The sequence below is a fragment of the Micropterus salmoides genome, unplaced genomic scaffold, assembly GCF_014851395.1.
Source record: "Micropterus salmoides isolate LMB-PRFRI ecotype aquatic unplaced genomic scaffold, ASM1485139v1 Ms_hic_scaffold_2784, whole genome shotgun sequence".
In the NCBI taxonomy this organism is placed as follows: Eukaryota; Metazoa; Chordata; class Actinopteri; order Centrarchiformes; family Centrarchidae; genus Micropterus; species Micropterus salmoides.
In genome coordinates this window covers 10,576-21,989 of record NW_024042022.1, presented here as the reverse complement: position 1 = coordinate 21,989, position 11,414 = coordinate 10,576, and the positions used below count along the sequence as shown (strand labels likewise).

The 11,414-nt window shown below is 43.2% G+C and overlaps 2 protein-coding genes and 1 pseudogene across 2 annotated transcripts; all 3 read right to left on the bottom strand.

Moving 5' to 3' along the window:
• Positions 1 to 321: 321 nt before the first annotated feature.
• LOC119881897 (protocadherin gamma-C5-like) lies at positions 322 to 2,997 on the bottom strand. The gene has a single exon (XM_038691974.1). The coding sequence runs from the start codon at positions 2,809 to 2,811 to the stop codon at positions 346 to 348; it is 2,466 nt and encodes an 821-aa protein (XP_038547902.1). The 5' UTR covers positions 2,812 to 2,997; the 3' UTR covers positions 322 to 345.
• An 816-nt stretch (positions 2,998 to 3,813) lies between these two features.
• LOC119881896 (protocadherin gamma-C5-like) lies at positions 3,814 to 6,480 on the bottom strand. The gene has a single exon (XM_038691973.1). The coding sequence runs from the start codon at positions 6,316 to 6,318 to the stop codon at positions 3,829 to 3,831; it is 2,490 nt and encodes an 829-aa protein (XP_038547901.1). The 5' UTR covers positions 6,319 to 6,480; the 3' UTR covers positions 3,814 to 3,828.
• A 689-nt stretch (positions 6,481 to 7,169) lies between these two features.
• LOC119881898 lies at positions 7,170 to 10,903 on the bottom strand (annotated as a pseudogene).
• Positions 10,904 to 11,414: the final 511 nt, after the last annotated feature.

Genomic DNA, 11,414 nt, shown 5'->3' with positions numbered 1-11,414 from the left:
ATTAACAGACGTAAGCCAAGTCAAAACCCTGTCCTCTGTAATTAGGCATGTATGAAAGGCTACAGTCGTTCTTGAAGTCAGAAATTAATACTTTTAGTTATATAAATAAAAAACACTTTGCCTCCATTACAATACCAGAGCCCTTAATAACAACATTAACTGAGTGTACAATGAACATAATAACACTGTGCTCTTTGTGTATGTTTCAGCATATGATAAAAAAAACAAGGGTGAACTAGGCAGCTTTCAGTTTTTACCGCGAAAACATGAATATTTTAAAACAATCAAACATTACCATATGTAATGTAATTTAATAAAATATGATGTTGACAGTCCAATAAACCGTCATCTGCTCACCTGCTGGCTCTCAAAGGTCCAGGTGCTGTCGGGTAAAGACGCATCCAGAACACTGATCACCTCCTTAAAGTCAGTGGTGCTGCTGGGTTTAATCAAAGTGAAATCACTGTACTCTGACATCGGAGACATACAGGACCTGAAGGACTGACTCTGAGACAACATGTCTCCTCCCAGGACCTCCACGTACTTTATAGGTCCGTCAGTATTGAGTTGTATCTGCAGGTTTCTGTTGGGGTTCTTGTAATCATCACAGTCGCTCCGTCTCGTGCAGCAACTACCGCTGCTTCTGCTGTTCCTGATGCATTTAACCGCTAAGATGAGAAAAGTCAGCAGAGACAGCACGGACACCGAGGCCAGAGAGAGAATCAGATAAAGGGTGATTCTCCCAGTTTTCTTGCTGGGCTCGGCCGCTTTCTGTCGGAGGTCTAAGATGGGCTCATGGAGGCCGTCCTCCAGCAGGATGGACACCGTGACGGTGGAGGACTGGACCGGTTCCCCATCGTCCTTGATCTCTATAAGCAGCCTCTGAGAGGAGTCGTCCTGCTCGGACGCAGCGCGTTTAGTCCTCACCTCCCCTGTGTACAGATTGACAGTGAACAGAGAGGCGTCTGTGGCCTCCGCCAGTCTGTAGGAGATCCAGGCGTTATGGCCCGAGTCAGCGTCCACAGCCGTCACCTTTGTGACCAGGTGACCCGCTTTAGCAGAGCGGGGCATCCTCTGGTGAGAGAGGGAGCCCAGGGCAGCGGAGGAGGGGTAAATAACAGCGGGGGCATTGTCGTTCTGGTCCAGGATAAAAACATGGACGGTGGCGTTGCTGCTGAGAGACGGAGAGCCCTGGTCCTTTGCCTGAACCTGAATCTGAAACACCTTCAGTTTCTCATAGTCAAACGAGTGCATGCTGTAGATGCTGCCGTTATCTGAGTTAATGTAAACATAAGATGAGACAGACACGTCCTGCACTTTAGAGTCCAGTATAGAGTAAGAGATTTTGGCGTTTTCACCAAAATCCAGGTCAGATGCTGATACTGAGTACAGTATAGACCCTGGTACCCCGTTCTCTTTTAAATATACATTATAGGAGGGCTGAGTGAAGACAGGAGGGTTGTCATTCACATCAGTGATGCTGACAGGTATAATTTTCTTACTAGAGAGAGGAGGAGAGCCTGAATCAGTGGCTGTTATCTCAATATTATACTCTGAGAAACTCTCTCGGTCTAAAGCACCACTGGTAACCAGCGCGTAATTATTAGAAAATGATGGTTTAAGAGTAAAGGGAGAACGTTTGGGAAGTTGTAACGTCACTTTGCCGTTATCACCGGAATCAAGGTCACGGACGCTGAGTAAAGCCACCACTGTCCCACTGCGAGAGTCTTCGGGCACTGAAGTGGGTTTTGAAGTCAGAACAATTTCAGGAGCGTTATCATTAACGTCTAAGACATCCACCTGCACATTGCAGTGACCCTCCATCTTAGGCAAGCCTTTGTCTTTTGCACTAATGTCTATTCGATATGAGGCTTGAGTTTCATGGTCCAGCTGGTTTTTCAAAAATATATCTCCCGTCACAGCATCTATATGAAACAATGACTGCACTGATGGTGGTGTGTGTATACCAAGCGAGTACTCAATTTCTCCATTTGGACCCTCATCTATGTCTGTTGCTTTTGTTGTAATTACAAAGGAGCCATTTGTTCTGTTTTCTTGAACAGCAATTTTATATAAAGCATTTTCGAATAATGGCACATTGTCATTAATATCAAGCACATTCACAGTTATTTTTGAAGTTCCAGACTTGACCGGATTGCCTCCATCCACAGCAGTAAGAAATAAATTGTGAACGGCTTTTTTCTCGCGGTCTAATGATTTATTTAACACCAATTCTGGAATTTTTCGTCCATTTTCAATTTCTTTAACTTTTAAAGTGAAGCACTCATCTTTGCTTAGTGTATAAGTCTTTAATCCGTTACTTCCTACATCAGAATCCTCTGCACTCTCTAAAGGAAAACGCACACCTACAACGGTGGATTCAGCAATTTCTATTATATGATCGTTTTTGAGAAAACTGGGAGCGTTGTCATTTACGTCTCTTATTTCCACTTCTATCCGGTGTAACTGTAGCGGGTTCTCTATTACTACTTGCAGAGGCAACACACAGCTAGCGCTTTGTCCGCATAAAGCCTCTCTGTCTATTCTGTCATTCACCACCAGCTCGCCCTTCCCCGCATCCACGCTGAAATACTGCTCACCAGCCTCAGAGGCGACACGCAATTTACGGTCAAAAATATCAGATAGTCCCAAACCCAGATCTTTGGCTAGATTTCCAACCATAGAGCCCAGTTCCAGTTCTTCTGGGATGCTGTAACGAGTCTGTCCGTTTATTGTACTCCACAAGAGAAAGAAATGATGCCACCAAAGAGTAAGCCATCTCCAGTCTCGGTATCCCATTCTCTTTGTCATCCCCGGTCCTTTACAATACGACGTTATATCCCATCAAAATATTGTTCCGAATAAAGAGGTCAATGTGAAAATCCATCAACGATGACGTATTCCAGAAATACCCATATTTATACATCACTGAGAAGCGAATTAAAGGTACATCATTTAATCGGAGTGTTTAAACGCATCCTCCTCTCCTCTCGGGCTCAAAGCGATGTAGTGGCTACAGTGGAGAGGATGGATGGGGAGGGAGTAGATCTCTTTGTACAACTCCTAATGCCATTGGTGCACAGCATGCAACCTACATCCAATAAGATCGATGCAGCAATGTGTTTCAGACACATCAGCACTGCATTTCAAAAATGTATGAAATGGCACAATGGGATGCTAATTGCAATGAGCAATTACATAAATTGGATGCGTTTACTGAAAGATATGTTTCGTCTTTAAAATTATTATCATGATTTTAACTTTCCTGTAAATCCATTCATACAGCAAGGTATATAACTACATTCACATGTCTATGAATTAATCAATGTTGCAAGGTGTCTAATAATAAACTTCACATTCAAATAAATAAAATTAAAAGGAACATTAGACTTTCAGTACATGCTAAAATTTTAATTAGCCCAGATAGGTTATAGTACCATGAAACATCGCAAATACTAAAATGTATTGTACCTGATTAATTGTGCGCCCCTGTTTGAATCAATTATTCAATCACAAAACAGAAGCTCACATGAAGCTCCACAGCAGCTAATATCTTTATTTAATATATTTAGCGAGCTATTTCCGAAGAATGCACATGTTCTTAAGTGATAGAATCCTACATCAATCACAAAGTTCAGTGACACGCGTGTAGAAACACGATGGATATAAAACAAAACGCATGAGCGAAAGCCATATTGCTCTATTAAACATTACTTAAAAAATAATTTTGAAAATATAAACCTGAGTGAGATAATGCAGTTTGTATGCATCAAATTAACTCTCTCGATGACAGACAAGCAAAAAAAGGGAGACATAAAGAAGATTATTTTATTCTCTGCTCACCTGCTGGCTCTCAAAGGTCCAGGTGCTGTCGGGTAAAGACGCATCCAGAACACTGATCACCTCCTTAAAGTCAGTGGTGCTGCTGGGTTTAATCAAAGTGAAATCACTGTACTCTGACATCGGAGACATACAGGACCTGAAGGACTGACTCTGAGACAACATGTCTCCTCCCAGGACCTCCACGTACTTTATAGGTCCGTCAGTATTGAGTTGTATCTGCAGGTTTCTGTTGGGGTTCTTGTAATCATCACAGTCGCTCCGTCTCGTGCAGCAACTACCGCTGCTTCTGCTGTTCCTGATGCATTTAACCGCTAAGATGAGAAAAGTCAGCAGAGACAGCACGGACACCGAGGCCAGAGAGAGAATCAGATAAAGGGTGATTCTCCCAGTTTTCTTGCTGGGCTCGGCCGCTTTCTGTCGGAGGTCTAAGATGGGCTCATGGAGGCCGTCCTCCAGCAGGATGGACACCGTGACGGTGGAGGACTGGACCGGTTCCCCGTCGTCCTTGATCTCTATAAGCAGCCTCTGAGAGGAGTCGTCCTGCTCGGACGCAGCGCGTTTAGTCCTCACCTCCCCTGTGTACAGATTGACAGTGAACAGAGAGGCGTCTGTGGCCTCCGCCAGTCTGTAGGAGATCCAGGCGTTATGGCCCGAGTCAGCGTCCACAGCAGTCACCTTTGTGACCAGGTGACCCGCTTTAGCGGAGCGGGGCATCCTCTGGTGAGAGAGGGAGCCCAGGGCAGCGGAGGAGGGGTAAATAACAGCGGGGGCATTGTCGTTCTGGTCCAGGATAAAAACATGGACGGTGGCGTTGCTGCTGAGAGACGGAGAGCCCTGGTCCTTTGCCTGAACCTGAATCTGAAACACCTTCAGTTTCTCATAGTCAAACGAGTGCATGCTGTAGATGCTGCCGTTATCTGAGTTAATGTAAACATAAGATGAGACAGACACGTCCTGCACTTTAGAGTCCAGTATAGAGTAAGAGATTTTGGCGTTTTCACCAAAATCCAGGTCAGATGCTGATACTGAGTACAGTATAGACCCTGGTACCCCGTTCTCTTTTAAATATACATTATAGGAGGGCTGAGTGAAGACAGGAGGGTTGTCATTCACATCAGTGATGCTGACAGGTATAATTTTCTTACTAGAGAGAGGAGGAGAGCCTGAATCGGTGGCTGTTATTTCAACAGTATACTCTGAGAAACTCTCTCGGTCTAAAGCACCACTGGTAACCAGTTCGTAATTATTAGAGAACGATGGTTTCAGAGTGAAAGGAGAACGTTTGGGAAGCTGTAACTTCACTTTACCATTATCACCAGAGTCAACGTCTCGTGAACTGATCAAAGCCACAACTGTGCCACTTGGTGCGTCCTCGCGTACAGGACTGGGTTTTGAAGTAAGCACAATTTCTGGAGCATTATCATTTATGTCCTCTATGTCCAACTGTACACGACAGTGGCCCTCCATTTCTGGAGTGCCTTTGTCTTTAGCAGTTATATCGATGAGGTATGATTTAGAAGTCTCATAATCTAATGCTCCTTTTAATACAATTTCTCCTGTGATATCATTGATTCCAAATGTTGATAGCACAAAGTCTGGAGTGCGGGACCCGAAAGAATATTTAACTTCACCATTGAGACCATCATCGGCATCTGTAGCTGTCAGTTTAATCACAAATGTTCCTTTGGTGCTGTTCTCTTTTAAAGACACTTTGTACTCGTTTTCATTGAATAATGGAAAATTGTCGTTATTATCAAGTACTGTAATGATAATCTTACAGGTTCCCGATTTGACCGGGTTTCCCCCGTCTAATGCTGTCAGCAGCAGCTGATGGAGTGCATTCTTTTCCCGGTCTAATGGCTTTTCTAACACTAGTTCTGGGACAGCTTTACCATTTTTAGTGTCTTTAAATTTTAGAGAAAAATACTCGTTTTTGCTTAGAGAGTAAGTTTTCAAAGAATTGCTTCCAACATCAGGGTCCTCCGCGCTCTCTAGAGGAAAGCGTTTGCCAATTGCAACTGATTCTGGTATTTTAAGATTAATTTCCTGTGTAAGAAAACTAGGAGAATTGTCATTTGTGTCTCTTATTTCCACTTCAATTCGATGCGACTGCAAAGGATTTTCAACAACTACTTGCAGAGGTAGAACACAGCTGGCGCTTTGTCCGCATAAAGCCTCTCTGTCTATTCTGTCATTCACCACCAGCTCGCCCTTCCCCGCATCCACACTGAAATACTGCTCACCAGCCTCAGAGGCGACACGCATCTTGCGGTCAAACATGTCTGTTAGTCCCAAACCAAGATCTTTGGCTAGATTTCCTACCACAGAGCCCTGTTTCAGTTCTTCCGGAATGCTGTAACGTGTTTGTCCGTTTATTGTACTCCAGAAGAGAAAGAAATGATGCCACCAAAGCGCCTGCCATCTCCAGTCTCGGTATCCCATTCTCTTTGTTATCCTTGGTCCGTTACAACACATTAATTCCAATCGAGATCATGTTTATAACGATGTTGGAATCCATGATGGTAGATAATATCCCCAAAGAAACATTTCCACAATGTTTGAGCATGACTGTAAGCTAAAGTTCTTATGTTTAAATCTTAGAAAATGTGAGCTCATAGCTGTCTCCCTCCTCCAGCCCTTTGCATTCAAAGTGTTACAGCGGTAAGGCTGCATGGGGGCAGGGACTAGATTGCTTTGTACAGTTCTGAATCCTATTGGTGCACAACATCCATTTCCACCATCCAATGAGAGGGAAACTGATCGACACTCTTAAAGTGACAGCATCTATACCCTTTGTAAGCTTTCATGTGGAATGATGATGACAAATATTACTGAATGTCAAATACATGAGAAAGCCTCATAGGTGTCAAACATAGAAGATACATGAAAACCACTTTGCCATCAATGCCCCAAAGTAATTTAAAAGATAAAATTAAATTTTTCATCACAGATACTGTGGACGCAACAAAAATATTAAACAATCATCTAAAGTCAATATAACTGCATAAAGTAAATAAATCGAAAATGTTCTGACGTTACATGATCCTGGCTAAATTTCACAGTCGCTGTCCAGTCTCATGGTGCTGAATTGTTCAAATGAGTGTGCACACTACATTGATGCATGTCACTATTTTAACCGTCTCTGAATACATTTATTGCAAAGGGCTTAGATTTTCTCACATTCAAATCAAATCTAAAAAAGACATTGCGAAATCTAACGATGAAAACAGACAGGAAAGAGGGCAAACAGGCAGACCAACCGACCCATGGCCTACTGCAGACAGACAGACAGATATATATCTTTAGTTTGCACAGTTGATTGACTATCACACTATGCTATGATCGAGTATGTCCTGTAATAAATAAACATAGCAATGTTTTCTTTCAATTATTAAGATCAATGGTTGTTTTCTGCTCACCTGCTGGCTCTCAAAGGTCCAGGTGCTGTCGGGTAAAGACGCATCCAGAACACTGATCACCTCCTTAAAGTCAGTGGTGCTGCTGGGTTTAATCAAAGTGAAATCACTGTACTCTGACATCGGAGACATACAGGACCTGAAGGACTGACTCTGAGACAACATGTCTCCTCCCAGGACCTCCACGTACTTTATAGGTCCGTCAGTATTGAGTTGTATCTGCAGGTTTCTGTTGGGATTCTTGTAATCATCACAGTCGCTCCGTCTCGTGCAGCAACTACCGCTGCTTCTGCTGTTCCTGATGCATTTAACCGCTAAGATGAGAAAAGTCAGCAGAGACAGCACGGACACCGAGGCCAGAGAGAGAATCAGATAAAGGGTGATTCTCCCAGTTTTCTTGCTGGGCTCGGCCGCTTTCTGTCGGAGGTCTAAGATGGGCTCATGGAGGCCGTCCTCCAGCAGGATGGACACCGTGACGGTGGAGGACTGGACCGGTTCCCCATCGTCCTTGATCTCTATAAGCAGCCTCTGAGAGGAGTCGTCCTGCTCGGACGCAGCGCGTTTAGTCCTCACCTCCCCTGTGTACAGATTGACAGTGAACAGAGAGGCGTCTGTGGCCTCCGCCAGTCTGTAGGAGATCCAGGCGTTATGGCCCGAGTCAGCGTCCACAGCCGTCACCTTTGTGACCAGGTGACCCGCTTTAGCGGAGCGGGGCATCCTCTGGTGAGAGAGGGAGCCCAGGGCAGCGGAGGAGGGGTAAATAACAGCGGGGGCATTGTCGTTCTGGTCCAGGATAAAAACATGGACGGTGGCGTTGCTGCTGAGAGACGGAGAGCCCTGGTCCTTTGCCTGAACCTGAATCTGAAACACCTTCAGTTTCTCATAGTCAAACGAGTGCATGCTGTAGATGCTGCCGTTATCTGAGTTAATGTAAACATAAGATGAGACAGACACGTCCTGCACTTTAGAGTCCAAGATGGAGTAGGAGACCTTCGCGTTGGCATCCGTATCAGGATCACTTGCTGAAACTGAGCACAAAATCTTCCCAGGAGCATTGTTCTCTTTTACATAAACGACATAAGAAGGATGGGAGAAAACGGGTGGGTTGTCATTTACGTCTAACAATTCAACAAGTATTACTTTTTCACTCGATAATGGGGGTTTTCCAGAATCAGTAGCACTTATTGTGACACTATACTGGCCATTTCTTTCACGGTCAAGTGGCCCATTTGTCACCAATGAGTAATGGTTAGAGAACGAGGGATTTAACCTGAACGGGGATTTGGAAGACACCCTCAACGTAACCTTTCCGTTGTCACCCGAATCTGGGTCTTTTGCACTTATCAATGCAATAACTGTTCCGGTTGCGGAATCTTCTGGAACAGGTGTTGTTAAGGACGTCACAATTATTTCAGGAACATTGTCGTTAATGTCAACTATTTTAATTTCGACACCACAATGCCCATCCATCTCAGGATTACCTTTGTCTTTGGCAGTTATGTCAAATCTATGAAAGGAGTTAGTTTCATGGTCTAAAATTCCTTTGACAACAATAGCTCCAGTAGAAGGTTCAATGTCAAATAACGATAAAATCAGATCTGTAGTTTGCTCTGCAAAAAATATTCAATTACTCCGTTTAGTCCTTCGTCTGCATCTGTAGCTTTAACATGCAATATATCAGTTCCAGGTGTTGCCTTTTCGCTGACATTAGCCTCATATACCTGTCTCTCAAACTGTGGCGCATTATCATTAATATCAAGTACTATAACTGTAATTTCAGATGTCCCTGAGCGCACCGGATCTCCTCCATCTACAGCAGTGAGGATCAGATTGTGTACAGGCAGCTTTTCTCGATCAAGCGGTTTTTCGAGGACCAGTTCAGGGATTTTTCTTCCATCCTTGTGGTTTTTAACAGTCAATTTGAAATTATCATTTTTGCTTATGAGGTAAGAGCGTACAGAATTAGTGCCGACATCGGAATCCTGTGCACTTTCCAAAGGAAACCGCGCGCCTGGATTTACCAGCTCTGCAATTTTCACCACTTTCTCCTTAGTAACAAAACTAGGAGAATTATCGTTTGTATCTTGTATTTCAATTTCAACTCTATGTAACTGTAGAGGGTTGTCTATAACTAGTTCCAAAGGCAACAAACACGACGGTCTTTGTCCGCATAGCTCCTCTCTATCTATCCTATCAATCACCACCAGTTCTCCCTTCCCCAAGTCTATACTAAAATACTGCTTACCAGCCTCCGACGTTATCCGCAATTTACGTTGATATAGTTCAGAAACAACCAAACCCAAATCTTTGGCTAGATTTCCTACCACAGAGCCCTGTTTCAGTTCCTCCGGGATGCTGTAGCGAGTCTGTCCGTCTATTGTACTCCACAAGAGAAAGAAATGATGCCACCACAAAATCACCTGCAAGACAGGCAGTTTCTTCCACATTATTCCTCGTTCCATAAATCCCATATCTTTTCACTCCGACTCAAACTTCTTAACTGATTATGTATATAAGGTCTATGATCCAATGTCGATGCGTCCTCATACATAACAGTGACAGTCATGCTTTATGTCTGCATATGCATCCCTCTCCTCCTGTGCAGAACATTGTAATGGCTAAGACGCCAAAGCTACTCGGCGAGAGGGAGTAGATCTCTTTGTACAGCTCTGCATGTCATTGGTGGACGGAGAATACCCATTTCCACCAATCGTGGCATCAGTAAATGTCTACAGAGTAGTGACGTAAAAGTAAGATCCATATAAAAATTTTCCGGGTGATTGAGATTTATAATATGAAATATTATTACACAATTCATTAAACAGCCTCACCATCAACTGCAACGATTTAAAATGTGTATTTAATTTCTCAAATATATATATATGTAGACTATATTATAAAATAATTATCTATGAAAGTAGTAGATAATAGATGAGTTAGTACAAATAACTGAAGACTGATCATTATATGATAACTCATATAATGATTTGTGTTCATCCATCTGTCCTCTTGTCTTTATGTACCTGCATGCATGCACATGCCTTTGTGGTTGACAAGGCTCTTCGTTGCCTTCCTGTGGCCAGAGAAAGCCAATGCAGCCTGCATACGTCATTACATCTTCACAGCTCTCCACAAGCCTCGGATAAATAATTCTGTCAGCAGCCAACGAAAATACCCGTATGGAGGTCTGTAGAGCAAACGAAAAGGGAGGGGAAGCGCAGATGGTGTAGGGAGGCGTTTACTCCCGGTCTCCCTCTCTCTCTCTAATGCACTATCCCTCCGCTGGCAACAGGCATTATACGCTTATATACGAGTGGTGAAATAATCCATTACAATATATATAAATTAATACGAAAAATAAACTCAGGAAATGAGTATTGATCATAGTCATCTGCTCTAAACGGAGGTGGGCGACAGAGGGAGATGTAGAGAGGCAGCAAGAGAGACAGCGAGAGGGAGGGGAGAGCGCTGGTGCTGATTTCAGCACCACAAATGTGGACAGCGCCACACAGGCGGCCAACTGCTGCTGCTGCATGCTGAGAGGCAGCCAGCCTCACAGGCTCTCACTGAAGACAGCAGCCAGCCAGGAAAACAAAATCTCAACCTCCTCACAATTTTTTTATACTGAATAAATAGAGTAGATCTGCCAGAAGCATCTAATAAAATTTCACTGCTGTAAACACAGGAAATGAAAATAATGAAGGTGAATACAGAGTAAAATAAGCTCAAGAATATATTGTCACACTTATAATCAAGTTTGTATATTATAAAAACATATTATTATGCTATCTGTATACTTACAATAATATACTTATGGTGTGTTAATATGTATAAAGTGAATTTGATGCTATTTTGCTACTAGCCCAGTATGTTATTTCCAGGGCTGATATTTGTAGGCATCAAAAAATATACAAAGTGGAAACACATGCATTTTATTCACACTTTAAATTCATGTTAAGATATTGCATGCGTTCACTATCAGGTGTTGAACTACAGTACAAAGTGTTGAAGTAGAATAGACCTTTTTACCAAACCTTACTACTGATATTTTATCTCCATCCAATCTACCCATTCATCTATTTTCTATACCCACTTATCCTGTATAGGCGGGATCCTATCCCGCCCGCACAGGACAGGAGGCAGGGTACACCCTGG